The 17,476-nt window shown below is 38.9% G+C and overlaps 3 protein-coding genes across 12 annotated transcripts; 1 reads left to right on the top strand and 2 right to left on the bottom strand.

The window, feature by feature from the left end:
* Positions 1-4,071: 4,071 nt before the first annotated feature.
* On the bottom strand, positions 4,072-13,323 carry LOC126794572 (chaperone protein dnaJ 1, mitochondrial). Of its 10 annotated transcripts, none has more exons than XR_007672162.1 (20): positions 13,191-13,323; positions 13,006-13,099; positions 12,851-12,922; positions 12,682-12,773; positions 12,028-12,111; positions 11,826-11,864; positions 11,501-11,644; positions 11,357-11,398; positions 11,180-11,267; positions 10,068-10,132; positions 9,850-9,912; positions 9,688-9,760; positions 9,118-9,209; positions 8,558-8,629; positions 7,609-7,665; positions 7,412-7,460; positions 7,262-7,331; positions 6,936-7,025; positions 5,233-5,432; positions 4,072-4,409 (listed from the first exon to the last, which is right to left on the bottom strand). XR_007672162.1 is itself a non-coding variant. In XM_050521324.1 (19 exons), the coding sequence occupies exons 1-19, from the start codon at positions 13,215-13,217 to the stop codon at positions 5,441-5,443; spliced, it is 1,341 nt and encodes a 446-aa protein (XP_050377281.1). In that variant the 5' UTR covers positions 13,218-13,323; the 3' UTR covers positions 4,647-5,440. The 10 variants fall into 10 exon arrangements, 4 of the variants coding, with proteins under 4 accessions (XP_050377281.1, XP_050377279.1, XP_050377280.1 ...); XR_007672160.1 differs by having other exon boundaries at positions 4,072-4,379; XR_007672161.1 differs by lacking the exon at positions 4,072-4,409 and adding an exon at positions 4,547-4,640 and having other exon boundaries at positions 5,212-5,432.
* A 1,118-nt stretch (positions 13,324-14,441) lies between these two features.
* On the top strand, positions 14,442-16,420 carry LOC126794571 (pentatricopeptide repeat-containing protein At5g27460). The gene is made up of 3 exons (XM_050521321.1): positions 14,442-14,722; positions 14,833-16,161; positions 16,282-16,420. Exons 1-2 carry the CDS (start codon positions 14,459-14,461, stop codon positions 16,072-16,074), a joined length of 1,506 nt encoding a protein of 501 aa, XP_050377278.1. The 5' UTR covers positions 14,442-14,458; the 3' UTR covers positions 16,075-16,161; positions 16,282-16,420.
* On the bottom strand, positions 16,168-17,446 carry LOC126794582 (glutathione transferase GST 23-like). Its single transcript, XM_050521338.1, has 2 exons — positions 16,759-17,446; positions 16,168-16,665 (listed from the first exon to the last, which is right to left on the bottom strand). The coding sequence occupies exons 1-2, from the start codon at positions 17,071-17,073 to the stop codon at positions 16,309-16,311; spliced, it is 672 nt and encodes a 223-aa protein (XP_050377295.1). The 5' UTR covers positions 17,074-17,446; the 3' UTR covers positions 16,168-16,308.
* Positions 17,447-17,476: the final 30 nt, after the last annotated feature.

Below are 17,476 nucleotides of genomic sequence, written 5' to 3'. Positions count from 1 at the left end.
CAGCAGTTCTTGCTGTCACGTTTTCCCAGTCCAAATTTCACCCGGTTTTGAGTTATATTGACATGGTTTTCCGGTTAATTTTCCGGTTTTCTCCAAGTCGTTTCATAGCTCAAATGATTTTATTATTATTGGTGACCACCCGCACCAAATGAAAGGTTTTCCACCGTAATTGTTTGGTATTCAACTGCTCTAATACCATGTTTTTCCAACTCTTAAGTTGAAGAATGTAGTTCTATTGCCATGTGATACATTCGATGAGATTGCCATTTGTTTCAATCCCATCTCTTACAATATCCTACGGCGTATTGTGTAGAGAAGTTCACCGCGTCGTTGACTCTCTTAATCTTCATTTTGAGAATGTCCCGCCGTGAAATCGAGTGTCTTGCTAATTGCGTAACCACCCACACTGTCCTACGGCGCAAGTAGTTGTTTTACGGATCTCGTGCGGAGATTGTGTTTCATATCTTCGTGCCTTGCTAAGTTTTAAAGGCCATACATGCCAATGATGGATTTTCATCTTGATATTTGTGTTAAGAATGGAGAGGAATAAATCTGTCAGATTTCATTGACAGTATCCTTTTCAAGCTTCGACAGTAGCTTTGTTAGCTTGCACACATCGTTTTGCTTGCCTGCAACAGTAGCTTTATGTAACTCAAGATTCTTTGAATCATGGGTTCGGTTTTACTGTCTTCTCGGTTTTGACATGATCGTTTTTTTTGGTCATTTTGAACAAGATATGATTATTTGAGTTCTTTGAAATTCACTTTATCATCTATTTTTCATGATTCACGAAGCGATTGGAGGACCACCTCACCCATGCTCCACACGGTGAGGTCGAGCCTGCCTATTTCGGCGGCTCCATGGCATTAAGGCCGTCGGTGGCGGCATTCCCTCCTTCACAGGAGCTTGTGATGCTTCCCGTGTTTTCTAATGCCTCCATGACAATCTCTGATGCCAATCGCTCATTTTGCAAAGCTTGTTCTTTTGCTAGATTTCAAGGAAGTCCTTATTTGCTAATGTTCCAACCGAGAACATTCCATTCTTACGAAGTATTTAAGGTGACATTAGTGGACCCTATCCAACCGAATGCGGACATTTTTCGGTATTTTTATGGTATAGGTTAAGAGCATCGACGCGTTGGTCACACGTCGCTTTTCTTTCCACAAGAAACGCTGCATTCGCTAAAGTTTTTAGCTATGATCATCATCCTAAGGGCTCACCACCCTTCCCATCCTCTCAAATCTATTTGATTGGATATCGTTGGAGAGTTCACCCCCACGACTTTGATGATTTCGTTTTGCATATCTACTGGGATCGTCGTTGAACATATTATTCCTCATGTTCATTTACTGTACGATCTAGCAGAGCTCGGACTTGGTTATGGGTACTAACCTGCCGATTTTTGCATGGAGATATGTAATGATGTTGCATGCAGCGACACTTATTCGTTTCAGACCCACAACTTGCCAAGCGTTTAGTGCGTACCAGATGGTCACTGGATACGATCCCAACGTTCTTTTCCTTAAACGCCTATTTGGTTAAAGTTCTTTATGTGCCTCTATTGTAGCTATCTCAATGGGTATACTTGGAAACGATTAAGTATTCTGGTTGGTTATGATTTATGAATCACCAACACTTGTCCGCTATTTCCAATCTACAACCTTTGATCTCTATCCTGCGATATTAGCAGACGGTCACTTTGTTGAGACATACTTCCCGTCGTTAGGGGGAGATATGGAATGCTCTCATTCCGGTTTAACGCCAGGAATTGACGTAGTGTGGCACTATGTCTCATTAAGATCCCGCACTACTCAAAGTGAGTAAATGTGCAACGCATTATCGACCTCCAGAAAGTCAAAAATTCGATGCTCAATGACTTTACCAATATTGCGAAAGTGACGAGATCGCACATAAATGCTGTGATGTGCCGGTAAGGTTGGGACTCTCAGAATATGGGAGAATTTCATATGACCTGGTCCTAGCACCGTTGGCACCATCCCTGACAGTGGGAAGGAAGCCGGCGATGGCACCATCGTACGCTGTGGTGTTGTCGGCGCCCGTGGTATTGTACCACAAAACAAGGGCGGCAAACGCAAAGATGGACTAGTAAGGGTCATAGCTTCGGTCTTGGCTCCTGCCTAGATGAGGGGGAGACCATTATTCTCTGGAATCAAAACCAGAAAGAAGCGAAGTGCCTAGGTACAAGTATTTCGCCCATCATCAAGAGATATCCTCTAAACATGTGTATCAACTAAGTTTCGGTGGGACGCTACAGACTCATTTTGTTGATGTTAGAGAAGAATAGAAATCTTACGAATTGATCGTATACAGCGCGCGCGTGTGTTTAATGTATTGATCTCCCATGATTGATGATGTATTCGCTTATGCTCTTATTCCGTTGTAAAGCATCAACGATGAGCAACTTGACCGAAGTGGAAAGAATCAATACAGGCTGAACTAGACTTGTTATATTGGTCGTTGTTCGTAAGTGTAATGAGAAAGATGAAGTCATGCGATATATGCAGGACTTATGGCGCAAAGATTGTCTCATTATCCTAGTATTGACTACGATGAATTATATTCTCTCGTTATGGACATAATTGCTTTCCGCTACTTGATCAGTAGTAGTGTCCATGAAAACTGATTTGCAGCATATGATAGTGGTCATAGAATATCTGTAAAGGGATCTTGACGCAGATATGAGAGTGCCCGAGGGACTTTAAATGCCTCTAGACCACGGAGAGATTATGTAATCAGATTGCGACGTTCGAGAGAACGTAGTACAATCGGTTGCAAGAACTCATACCCATATGTGTTCATATGAAGCTAATTCTTGATTCTCTATTCCGTCTAAGTATAGATGATGAAGAGATTCAATGAGCTATACATTCATACATGTTAGTGTTGTTGGGACACTATTGCTTTCATTATGACGTGATTAACTATGCGCCTATGCATTGTCATTGGACTTGCATTGCTTATTTGACATGGGTTTAGTTCTACACTTAGTGAACCAACACAAATCCTATCCACACCAACGCCGCCAGCAGCTCCAGCAACATCAACGTACGCCTTGGTATAGCAGTCGACACTGGTAGCGTAGAGGATGCGTACGGTTCCGTCTTGGACCAAAATCAGTCCTTCATTGGTCCATTCCCCCATTCTTTTCGCGAAAGACACATTAAATGTGACAAATCAGAATCTGTCCAGTTTCGTAGGTCAACTTCAACGAGACCTACAGGACAGCACGCTCGATGAAATATGGTGAAATTGGTACCTTTGGAAAGGTCTATGTGTCTACTTTCCAGGGACATCAACCTTTCATTCATAGCTATCATATTGAGTGAGTTATGGCTGTTTTAGCAAAGTAGGACAGTCCTGTCCGGAAATTTGCAAGTCAGTCAACTTCGACAGAGCATTGTGAACTGCTCCGATCGGATAAGGTTGTGAATCTTATGTCACTTGAAAGCCACGGGTGTCTACTTTTCAGAACATTTTACGGTTCGCTGATACCTATTTTGACGAAGAAGTTATGGCCGTTTAAATGAGTGGATGATCTAAGGATGTGTGGCTAGATTAATGATTAATCATTAGCCCAAGACTACGTTTGAGAAGCATGTAATGAACGTTGTATACGTTGTTCTTTGTACTCCATGATTATGGCACTAATCAGGGGGAGTTGTTTCGTAGACTTCAAGGGGAGTCTACCTCACATGATGCTATCAAATGTAGACGGTGCGTTGTGCTCTTTTTCCTTTCGATCAAGCTTTTGTTTTTACCCAAGAGGTTTTTATTTTGCTTGACAAAGGTTTTTACCGAGGCAACGATGTGTGCACCATGCAACCTAGGCATGCGACACAAGGGGGAGTGTTCCGGGAGAATTACTATTCTACCCTTGTATGTGTCTTAACCTAATAAGTTTCCTGTTAGGAGATAGATTAGCATCTCCGTAATAGATTAGGACTCCGAATCCTACGGGATTGTGGTTTTGTAATGCCTATATATAGGCCCCCATATCATTCAATAATACACAATTATTTCATCCTGAAACAAAAATATCTTATTATGACAAATTTGACCACTTAACGCGGTAGTTCATACGGAGTCCCAATTATTTGGCATATGGTTTAGGTGTATTAAAAGCTATAGGACTCATCTTTTGATTTCATCTTCGCTATCTGGTATGGTATACCAAGATTCTAATCCCAGTAAGCAGTAACGGAGTAACCCAGCAAGACAGAAGATAAAAAATAATGGAAGAAATTTGAATTTTTGGGAGTTTAACATTTATATCTATTAGGAGTAATTAGCTGATGTACATTTTCCTCCTGATATATATAGCCTGAACGAGTGTAACTAGCACCAGCCTTCATTCCTTCCTGCAATGAGGACAATACGCTCGAAGTCAACTGCAAAATTCAAGGGTATATCAAGTAATTTGGAATGCAAATGAAAGTGCCATGCACCTGATGAGTAGGGAACAAAGTGAAGCTATTAAGTTACTAGTGCTCTCAAAAGAGCTCTAAAACAAAGACATAATGTGTGGCATATCATTTCAACTCCACCACCACTAATCATGTGTTGAAGATACTTTAATTCAAGCAGTACTTCTGTGTGTCACTAACGAAGAGTCTTCATTCCTTGATAACCCAGGAACAAAGCACCACTACCACATCAGATACAGATACTAACACTATCTACTGAACATGCATGAATTTGCAACATCAATGGCAGTAAAACTGTGTTTCTAGAAAAATATTTCTGTCAGAAGTCTTATATGTGCAAATATAAAAATTGCTAAAGCACTTACACTTGCAAAACTGTAAAATCAAGTAGCCTTGAGAAAGTTGAAGAAAATACCATGTAGCTTGATGTCTAAGCTTTCAATTACACAAATTTTATGAATTCAAGCAAATTTGATAACCAAAATATCTCAAAGCTTCCAAGGGAAATGAAAGATTGCTAATTTATCTAGCATCCTGATCAAATCATTTGTACTTTGAGGAAAAAAAATACATGACAATCAAGTGAAATTCAGTGTGACCACTTGTAGAGAATTCTACAGGACAAGCATTATTTCTTAAACTTAACGTAGCCACATCTACTCAATAATTCTTAGAAGATCATTGTAAAATGATAGTAGTAGACTAAGAAAAAGGAAAAGATAAACGCAGACAATGAACTATGGATTGGAAATGGGAATAGACTCACTGGTCATGAGAAAATCGGTACCTTTGATCAAACAATACTCCAAAGAATGGAAAACTCCGAAGATCTCTACCGCAATGACAATTGGCTTATGTATCTTGATTGAATCGCCTGGGGCCAACAGTCAGCCTATGGTTTTGCTCGGCAACAAAAGGATCAATACTATTATCGACAAGTCAAGCACAAATCTCGGACCCGTAACACGTTCCGTAATCCACTGTAACCTGTAAGTTCAACCAGTAGATAGCTGCTGATAAAGCCTGTTGTCCATTTAAAGATACTCACCACTATCAGAAGAGTGACTAACAGACAACTGGTATTTAGGCTTGTTGGACTTGAAATAACAGGGAGGCAACCTAAATGCTCAAAATCAGTGCTTGCACAAAATCTCGAATAACTACATCATATGGGATTATACCAATCGATTGAAATAGAAAAAGTATATATCAGAACACGATAATGTCGGTCAGAAAGAAAAATAAATTGGAAAAGTAAACAAGACTCTAAAAAGATCGTGGGGTTTCAAGTACTGCTGTAGGATAAAACTATCTAGGACCAAACATCCAATGGTTAACTCCACTTGAGCAAGATACTAAGAAAATGAGAAAGCGAGAGAGATAATTTCATCATCTCCAATTGATTTACCCTCTAGGCTCTCAAGTAAATAAAATGTAGGATAGGTACAATTTCTGCCTTTTTATGGATCATAAGAGCCCTTCTATAAGGTAACTTATATTTCAAACTTCTGTTGGCTAAACATGTTCCAATTATCTTATCATAAGGATGCCAAATATTTCAATCACATGCTTGCAGTACTAACATAGATATTGTCAACTTTATAGTTTTGAATGTATCTATCCTGATAGCTTAAATGGATTCGGCGGAAAGCAACGTAAGGCAGTGTAACTCATTCCTCAATCACCAGGGTTTCCAGCATACAATATATTGTATTGAAACTTTGGTCTCACTAGCTTCACTTGAGTTTGAGTGATTAGAGCAGCAGGCCACATCATCAAGGGTGAACCTTACCTCATGTTGCTCTGCTGTTGACGTGAACCACCAACTCAGACTTGCCAAAGATTGTATTTATGATGCATTTACTTGACTGACTACCACCACTTTGTTATCAACATCAATCCAGAATCATGATGCATCAAAGGGTGGACCTTTTTTTCTGGATAAGGGGCAGCAGGTTACAGAACCCACTTACCAGGGGAAAGACAAAATAGGACGGGTTTACATCCTATCTTGTAACAACTCAACCACAGAGAAGACAATACGGCTGCACCAGGAACTTCAAAAATGTTCTCCCTGGTTGTAATGGGTGAAGCGAAATCCAGGCAAACAATGACATGGTTATGTGTTCCGCTTAAATAGCTGAGGTTGGGGTCTCCATTGAATCAATGTCATTCTGAGGAGGAAATGCATCGATTTAATCATTGATCATGTGTGGAGCTAGTTATAATGCTTTCCGCCGATTATATCAAACAATATGAATGAGGTTTACCATCGACATAAATGCATATTATATGATGTTGATTATCATTCAAATTAGACAAGAAGAAACAAAATTGGAATGGGGGTGAAGGGTGTAACTAACCCTAATATATACTTTGAAGGCTCATACAAAATTATGACACGTAGCACTTGAGAAATATACACAATTATATGTATCAATATGTGTCTATTTATAAAGATAAAAGTATTGTGCAAGGTAAAATGCTCACCAGTCTTTATTGTGGGAATTGCTGTTTCCATGAATTATTTCCTCCTTCGCAAATTCTTCTAATATGGCATGTTGACGTTCATTTATTTTACTTCAGAAAGTAAAGAGAAAATGAGAAAAGTCTGTTCACATAACTCACAAAAGTATATATGTAATTAAATTCTAGGACAACAAATTAGGAGAAGTACTCAAACCCTGTGAGTATACATAAACCCAACATTTTGCTAGAAATAAGAATGTCAGGAAACCATATACAGTGTTGATAAGATATGAATCCACGTGATTCAAACAGGAGAAAGAGAAGAAAGAAAAAAAGATGCAGCTTACGTTGGAAACTGGACACGGAAACAAACATATTGGTCTCCATTGTGAACTAGGAAACCATGCTTCGGTAGTCCTGCAGCAACATTCTAGGTCAGAAAATTTTAAGAAAGCAACATCCAACTTTGAAGAAGTAGGAAAGAATGCTCTAGTGACCTTTGCCTCTTAGCACGATCTGTTCTCCAGGTTGAACCCCCTTTGGTATCTGAGAAGTCCATAATTACAGCGAACTATCAGTATATGTAGAATCCAAAAGATTGCTGGAAGGTAATTAGAAGTAGGACAAGGGGAGAAAGAGTAAAGTACAAAAGTTTTCTCTCTGCAAAGAAAGAAATCAAAGACAAAACTCTTACTTTTACTTTTGTCTTCCCAGTTAAAGTTGGCACTTCAACCTTACCACCAAGAATAGCCTGAAAAATTCCCTAACAACATCAGCAGTAATATTCAAGGATTGAAAATGCAATATAGTTAGTTACACAGGGCAACAGAATAAGGATGTCTCCCTTGACGCCTACAGGAGAGTATAAATACTTGACTACTGGAAATACGTAGTTATAGCCCTGTTACTAAGGAATAGAAGGCAACCACCATTTCAAGATCGGGCAGGAAAGTTGACAGAAGCGAAGTGACCCCAGAAAGTAAGAAGTACATTTCCCTTTGCACACTTTGTAGTCCAGATTGATATAATTGTATTAAACACATTTATTCATGTAACACTGTTTCAATTTTATATGATCTGTGATAATTCACATATAATCTGATTACCGCTTGCCCAAGAAGACAAAAAGAAAGCAATATATCCTAACATGACACAAAATGCCCAGAAAATCATCTTTCAAAAATTACTCTTAAGATATTTTTCTCTACAGCATCATACTAGACCTTGACTATGTACTTAAGCTATCATAAACAATACAAAATGTAGAAGTAACTTGAATAATCCTAATACTTCTGAAACAGACGTCCAGTAGAACAACAAGTATAGGCTCTTGAGTACAAAAAAAAATGACAATGTACATATTCCTGTGAAGAAACAACTGCCTAATATAGCTTGTACTGCTTGAAAGGGTACTCCTACTGTGTATAACTAGTGAGTGTTTGCTTAGGATAAATGTACATTTCCAAAAAAAAAAAAAGGACTGAAAATATATGAATCACTTGGGTTGAGTAAGTTTGACAACAAAGTAAAAGAAGGGATATAATATGGTACCAAGTGAAAAATAGCAGAAGCTGCCAAATTAGAATCTCATCGTAGGGAATCAAGTAACTATAAGTCATGTACATGCAAGAAATCAGTCTCACTCGAGTAAAGCTGATATTAGAATCCACGTAAACATCTGCACCATCCCTAGCGAAAATAGGATCTTTAGCAACCTACATCATAAAATAAAAAAACAAGGGAATTAGAAGGCATATCACGTTCCAATTTATAAGTCTCTACATCACAACAGTAAAAGCAAGTCATCCACTTGATCAAGTCTCATTCAAGTCTCCACATCACAACAGTAAAAGCAAGTCTTCCACCTGATCAAGTATTTATTATCTGTGCTTCAGTGATATACCTGCTAGGTATGCTTGTCCTTTTCTTTTGGGTGGGGGTCAGGGGACAAAAAGATATAATTCTCAGACCTTTTAACACATGCCATTATGATATGCATAGCAATAAGTTTTAAATCCGACCATATGATGCAACAGTACAGCAACCAAAAATGAGGGTTTTCTCTCTTAGAATGTTGAAGGTTTGACATAATTTTATAACCGTAGACACTAATCGGGAATTCGGGATGGATCTCACAAATATGAAAAGGATCTTAAAGTAATAATATAACATTATAAGTGAACAAGTAAGAAGAAAAATGTGCCTTTAGCTTGATGTATAACCAGCCTGGTTGGCTTCCTCGTGGCCCACTATTCCCAGCCTCTGGTACGCGGATTGTATCTCCAGAATCCACACCTAGCCCATTTAAGATACACGGGCAACAAATTAGAAAGACAGAGGGAGTCAGATAGATACAGCTGTTTATCTGAACATTAAAGCTGCATTATCCCTCAAACAAAAGCATATTCTAACGACCCAGGTTTAATTTTTTTACCGGGGCACTCAGTTTCAACTTTCAACTGAAGTGCTCAGTAAGCTTATTTAGAAAATTTCTAACACTTAAGAACTTGCAAAATATTATTTTCAGCCCACACAGACACATGCATAAAGAGTGAGGCTAACATTATGAAACATGACCCAGACAAGATAATTTTCTTTATGATAAACCCAACATGATCTCATGACTCTCTGAACAAGCATCCCCAGATCTTATAGCCTACATCAGATGATTCTCCAGAGAGTGATAGTTATTAGTAATACACATCTGACTGCCTACACTATCAAAAAATTATCTTACTCCTCTCCCATCAAATTGGAAAGAGTATATACCAACCTGCTGGGATGCTAACTTCAACCTCTCTTTCACCTTCAACTATCCCTAATCCTACACATGATACACAATGATCCTGCAACAGATAAATTGAATGCAGATCATATAATCTGGAGGAATCAATCAAGATCAGTGGAGTTATTTAATGGAGTTCACATTATATACCCTGATTATTTGGCCAGACCCTTTACAAGTGCTGCATGTTGATGTGAATGGAGGAATTGTAACCTGGAAGAAAATTTGAGCAATATCAGACACAAAATATAAAGATTTATTGATATTACATCTAGAAGATGAAAGAAACAATTACCTCATGAATTAACTTGCAAAGAAATATATCAAATAATTCAGAAACATTAAAACTATGGATCTTCAAAACTTACTCTCCCAATACCTCTGCAAATAGGACAGACTTTTGTCTTGGCCTTTAGCGGATAGCCATGCCCATCTGTACCATGAGATAAGAACCTAGAGAAGTTATTTACACAAGCTGATTATCTAATGGAAAATGTGAAACAGAACAGAAGAACCTATGGAAGTATGGATTTGAATTTCACAAGATTTTGACCATATGGTTTGACATTATTTTCTCTAAAAGGAATTTTTTTATCAAGACTGGAGTCTTCTATAATCCTCTGGATACTGTCATCCAAACCCAATTTTGGGCCATAACACTTAACTTCAACAGTCAATTCTGACATGCGTGTTTGTTCCATTGCTATCCCAAAGTGATAGCTGAAAGGGAAGGTAAATTAATCTGAAAAACATCATAAGTATGCACTTAACTATGAGTCCTAGTGAGAGTTTCAGACTTAGAAATATGACTCTAGAGTCCCACGTATCGTCTAAACGTTCCTTAAACAAAGGTATTGTTTCCAACATCCAATGACAATCGACTTCAAGACCCGAGCCTCAGACCAAACTCAAAGTCAGACCCCAAGTGTCCCAACCACCACTAATCGACAGCAATCCTTGAACCAGGAAGTCGGACCTAACTGCAGGCCCCAAAAGGTGGGCTCCTGAACACAATCCTAACAGCTCTGATCTTTTATTCCAAATACCACATCTGAAGGAAAGTAACACAGAATACCAACATCACTCAAATCGGCAAGGAGAAAACTTTTATTAAAATGTGGCTTCATCAGCAATAGGGATCACTGGGGCTGAGCCTCCCAGCTAAGCTGGGTTTAAAACCACTTCCGAAAAAAAAAAGTCAGTATCACTAAAACTACGTGTGATTCTTGTACCTCGACACAATCAAATCTGTATATAAAACGAATAGTATTGGGAATATTCCTGTATAACAGTTACAAAGACTTCAAAAAAACTAATCAAATAAACAGATCACTCTGTGATTATGCAAGGTGTCCAATAAAAAAAATGATGCTTATATGAGGAGAGGTTTTCTAAAGACATTATGATCTAAAAATATGTAATCAACTCACATGAAGAACAGTTACCCAAATATAAAAGAAATTAAAAAAAAAAAACTAACCACAAGAATCACAGGGAACATGTGCAGTGACAGACATATGCCTTGTGCATCCTCTAACAGCTTCAGAAAAAGAGAGTGAAAGCTCCACCTATGAAATGCATTAAGAACAATAAACACTTGAGCTAATCACAAAAGACAGTCATATAGCAAGCACAACCATAGGCAAAACAACTTTACCTGAATGTCAGGTGCTACTTGATCGAAATCACGTTCAAATATCTGCAATATCAAATAACTTTCAGAACAATGAAGATTAGAGAGTCGACCTAGCTGCAGCAACAGGATACATTGAGCTTTAAATAAGAATATGAACTGAAATACCTCTGAGAATATTTTATGAAATGAACTGGAGAAGTGAGGTTTAAAACCATGTCCGAACCCCCCTGCATCAGCTGTAGAACCGTGTGTTTGATAATTATATCTAAAATCTTCTGCATCACCAGCAGTATACCCACTTGATTGCTTCTGCATGGAACACCAAGTATAAATAAAAATGAGTAAACAATATAGAGGAACAATTAAACTTTCACCCATACATAAAATAGAAAAATGTGCCAAAAAAGGAGGACAATTACAAATTAATGCTGGATGCGTATTGAAAAGAGAGAGAGAGAGAGAGAGAGAGAGAGAGAGAGAGAGAAATTACCATGTCATATTCTGCCCTCTTTTCAGGATCTTGCAATGTCTGGATTCCACAATGAAAAAAAAATGTTTATACACCCAATTTAGGAGAGTTTGCAAAATATTTCAGAATTTTGGTGATAATGATATATGAACACATAAAATAGACAGCTCTGAAAAGCTCGTATATGAATTTGGTAAATGTTTGGATCAGTCATATAGCACACCTCGTAAGCTTCTCTTATCTCCTGAAATTTTCTCTTATAAGAAGGATTGTTCCTATTTGCATCAGGATGGTATTTCTTGGCCAGCTGCATAAATATTCAGTGTTAACAGCTCGAATATATATTAATCACAGCTAAAACAATGGCACGACACAGATGTATTCACTCAAAAGATAAAACATCTGACATGGCTTTGATGATGCATAAAGGTCACAATAAAGCCATATAATTGATAGCTAAAAATTATTACTCAGCTTCATAGAATTCCCATATTAAACCATTAACCAGATGTTTAAAACTAGTGAGAAATGATGTAGTTACATATAGACTACAGTAGTCCTAAAATTAAGACAAAGTTTGCAATAAAGGATACTCCGACAAGTTATTCTGTCTACAATGAACAAGTTCACCATAAGCTAGCTACCTCCTCCTCTCCCAAGATGTTCATCAGCAACATTATGGCCAGTTTCGGTTTTGTTTTATATCATTTTTCATTTCGCGGTGAGCACAAACCACAGTTGCATTTTGTTTATGCTTAGGATGCATTAAGGTCACAAAGCTTCTCTAATCCACATATAAACAACCAAATGCTTACACATCCCCCCCCCCCAGGACCTCAAATCACCCTTAAACCCTTCCAAATAATAACATACTGACCGTTCGAAAAGCCTTCTTAATCTCATATTTGCCTGCGCTTTTCGAAACGCCGAGAGTTTCATAGTCGTCTCGTTGCGGTGCACAGCAAAATCCTGCGAAGATCACCAACATTTAAGCCAAAAATAAACTCAAAAATAAACTACAGGAAATGAATAGAGAGCTTCAAAACCTGAGGCGTGGAAATGACGATTCCCAAACGAAGTTGCGAAACCAGCTACCGAACCAGAAGAAGAGCTCAAACCTAATCACTCAAATCAATCATAGAAATTATGAACGATTCTTTGGCCACATTATGAATTACTGAGCTAAACATGTAGTGCTCACCAGGTGTTCGACACAATGCCTCTGTCAGCGGGCAAAGTCTCCGGTGATCAGTGACCGATTCTCCGGCGAACGGGGAAAGTACGCGCCTCCGGCACTGCGTTTAAACAGGTTGAATTGGTGAGAATGAACAGAAACAATTGCAGGAGAAAAAAATAAATGGAAGAGGTGAGGTGAGGTGTGCTTACGAGGCCAAGCAAGCTCAATTTGCGCATGACGTTAGGGTTTTGGAGAAGTGATTCTTTAAGTTTTGAAATTGGGACTTTGCTATGGTAATTTGAGCGGAAGAATCCAGAAATGAATGAACGACGGTCGAGTCTAAATCAGTCATTCACGCGCCGACAGGGTTTAGTTTCTTTGTTCCCCAAAACCTTTATACCTAGGAAGCACGGAAACGTGCATACACCCACGTTTCCCGCTTCCGAAGCGGAACCATTCCGGAACCACTTTGGAAACGTCCGGAAACGCGCCGGAAACGCCCGAAAACGTGTTTCCAGAAAAATGAGTTTTGGAAACGCGGTGGAAACGCGAGTTTCTAAAAAATAAAGGTTTTTTTATGTTTTTTTATTTGAGATTTTGAATTACTTAAATTAAAAATTTATTATTATATTTATTTTTTTTTGTATACTTTATATATTTTTATATATATTTTTTATTTCGACGTTTCCAAAACGTACCCACTTCCTAAATTTTTTTGAAAAACACGTTTACGCGTTTCCAAACGTTTCGCTTCCATGTATCCGTATCCGATTCTATCCAGCCTAGCTTTATACTATGCGTGCCCGCTACGAGAAGCCAACGACACCGTTTCGCTCATCTAGCATACATATAAAGTTACGTATTCCGGTATTCACGTTTGTAGCATACATCATACTTTTTCTCAAACAAAACTAAAATTTATGGTGCTTCATACCGTACGGTATATACTTTTGTTTTCTCTTTTAGTTTTTTTTTTCTATTGATATTATGTAGAATGAGATGAGACAGCATGTCATCTCGGTTATATTTAGTGAGTCATCAACACACGCGCTTCAGTTTTTATACTAAGATATTCGTAAGTTTCTCAATGAAAACTAGAAAAACTAATTAAAATTATTGACCACAAACTAATAGTGCAGTTAGTCAAATATTAGACATTATAGTTTCATGTTAAATTAACTACTCGTCCAATCTTCCTAATTTCTATGCATGTCAAAATGATCGTTTCACAAAATGTTCAAATAATAAATGTATTTTGATACAATTAACATATCCAGTAGTTATGTGGTCACTTACATTGCTAACAATAACATAACTAAAAGTGGCTTGCTTTTAACCAAAAAAAAAAGTGGCTTCCGTGTCTTGCTACATAAGTACGTATATTTTGCGTACATGTATTTGTATCTATACAATATTCTCCTCAGTTTCTTATATACTCCTCTCTCATTTCCTAGTCCTCACTCTTCAACCCGCAGCCATGGCGAGCCGTTGCTCCATCGCCGGTCTGAATCGGCAGATCCCACTTTCCGCCACGTGGAGGCAGATATCATCACTCGCCTCCTCATCTTCGCCGGTCGCCGACCTCAAGAGCCAGATTTTCAAGCTCAAAACTCCGGGCCGGACCACCGCCACCGCCGTGGTTCAAGATTGGGTCAGTCAAGGCCGCAAGGTCTCCGCCCCCCAACTCCGCGGCATTTCCATCCAGCTCTTCAAATCCAAGCGCTTCACCCACGCTCTTCAGGTTTGCCGCAATTTTTGTCACTTCAAATTTTTGTTGTGCAATAAAAATGAATGAGCATAATGATGGTGTCTGATTTTGATTAGCTCGTATCGGTTGTTGTTAATTATTAGGTTATAAAATGTATCGAAACGCAAAGCAACTATAGAATGTCGCCGGTGGATCATGTCATAAGATTACAATTGATAATCAAAGTGAATGGAATGTTGGAAGCAGAGGAGTATTTTGAGCAGTTGACTGATGCGGCGTTGCGAAAAGCGGCTTGTGTAGCTCTTTTACACGGTTATGTTGTCGAAAGGGACGTGGAGAAGGCAGAGGCGTTGATGCAGAAGCTGGGAGGGTTGGGGCTGGTGGTGAGCCCTCATTTGTATAATGAGATGATGAAGTTGTATATGGCCACGGCGCAGTTTGGGAAGGTGCCGCTTGTTGTAGAGAGGATGAGGAGTAACAAGATGCCGCTGACTGTTCTTTCGTATAATCTTTGGATGAATGCGTGTGCGAAGCTGTCTGGGGTTGAGAGGGTTGAGAAGGTTTATAAGGAAATGGTGAGTGATGTGAATGTTCAGGTTGGATGGAGCACTTTGTCGACCTTAGCTGGTATCTATACGAAAGCGGGACTTGTTGAGAAAGCCAAGATGGCTTTGATAAATGCGGAAGAGAAGCTTTCTAACTGTAATCGTCTTGGTTATTTCTTCCTCATTACACAGTATACGTCTTTGAGGAGTAAAGAGGATGTTCTACGACTTTGGGAAGCTAGTAAGGGAGTCGCAGGAAGAATTCCAAGTACTAATTACATGCATATAGTGTTGTGCTTGGTGAAGCTAGGTGATATTATGGAAGCAGATAGGGTTTTCAGGGAATGGGAGTGCAATTGTTTTAAGTATGATATTCGAGTCTCTAATGTCCTTCTAGGTGCATACATGCGGAATGGGATGGTGGAGAAAGCCGAGTCATTACATCAGCACACGTTGGATAGAGGCGGTTGCCCGAATTACAAGACATGGGAGATCCTTATGGAAGGAAGGCTGAAAAACGATAACATGGAGGGAGCAGTTGAAGCAATGAAACAAGGATTAGCGGTGTTGCAAAACTGTCACTGGAGGCCAGCAGATGATACTGTTATGGCCTTTGCTGATTATTTTGAGAGGCAGGGAAAATTTGAGGATGCAAACTGGTATATAAGAGTTATTCACGACTTGGGTATTGCAAGTTTGCCATTATACAAATCATTGCTGAGAATGTGCAATTCTGCTCAAAGGTCAGCGTCTCTCATCCTTAAGATGATGGAGAAGGACAAAATTGAGATGGATGACGAGATTTCTGCTCTTGTCCGTGCTCTCAAAGTTTGTGTGTAAGCAGATGCAAGGCGTGTGAATATAATTGATGACTACTGCTTTTTGGGTCATTGTCACCAGACATAATACTTGTCATGGTTTTTTAAGGTACTAATATGTCTCCATTTATTTCATCAATTGCTGCCAACAAGAACTGTGCTAAGCTCATTTTATTCTTTTCCATATGAATAGTACACACATGCTAAATCTGATGATAATTGTATGCAGAACCAGGCAGAAATGGTGGCAAATTCTTCAACTTGATCCTCCGGTCAAAAACTGGTGAAAGCCTTTAAAGCGTTCCAGCACTTTATCTTGAGGTGGGAGGCATTCTTTAATAATTGGAACGTCAAGGACTCTTCTGAACCAAGCATCAAGCAGAGGCATCGTCTCGATGTCAATTAAAGTTACCTCTGCAATCTCCTCAACCATTCTAGCCCAAACTCCAATCCACCCGGCAGCTATGTCAACAAAGCCTATGCTCTCACCTCCAAAGAATTGCTTTTCCCCAAGTCCACTTTCCAGAATCTTGAGGTTCTCTCTTGCTTCCTTTGCAGCCTTTTCTTTCTCTTCTCCTTTCTTTGAGAATGCACTCATCATTGCTGGTATAAACTGAAATCAAGAATGATGAATGTTTTTAATTTATTTAAGTCCATAAAGTAAAGTTGTAATGATATTGCAATTGCAATTTAGCTTGTCTGTTACCTTCTCTTCAACAAATCTGGCCCAGAAGCGAGCCTGAGCTCTTTCATAGGGATCTTCCGGCAGGATTGGATTATGCTTCCAATTCTCGTCCAGGTATTCAAGTATAACCAGCGACTCTGCTATAGGCTTACCACCATGCACGAGGACCGGTATCTTTTTGTACACAGGGTTGTACTTCAAGAGCAAGTGACTTTTGTTTGGGAGGTCCTCTTGAACATATTCGTACTCGATCTCTTTCAGCTTCAAGGTCCATTCGACTCTGAGGGCAAAAGGGCTTGCCCAGTGACCCAGCAGCTGTACTTTCTCTTCAGACATGGTTAGTTTTGTTGATCATATTCCTAAAGACAAGGCAATTTATGCACATTGCTGGTCTCAGAATGGAAGGTTATTCAACGGAGGGATACTTCCTGCCTATTTCCTTTATTTCTGTTTGTCAGTTTGAACTTGAAAACCTTCACAGAGATATTGTGGACTTTTCTCCTCTAGCTTCTAGATTCTCTAACTTTTCAAATTTCACGCCAGTGCAACAGGATATTGTAAAGAAATAAAGGTGGATTGTGGCCTCAGCCGAGAGGTGGGCATTCAAGCATCAGAAATTTACTATATATGAAGCACGCTATAGGACCATCTCTGTAATTTATTACATAAACTTGTCATCATAATAAATTTATTATAGGCACGCATCAGAAATTTATCGTCAAAATGTTTGTAATTGCTC

Source organism: Argentina anserina, chromosome 5 (assembly GCF_933775445.1).
Source record: "Argentina anserina chromosome 5, drPotAnse1.1, whole genome shotgun sequence".
Lineage (NCBI taxonomy): Eukaryota > Viridiplantae > Streptophyta > Magnoliopsida > Rosales > Rosaceae > Argentina > Argentina anserina.
Note: the sequence above shows the minus strand (reverse complement) of the source record. Positions and strands in the feature narration are given on the sequence as shown.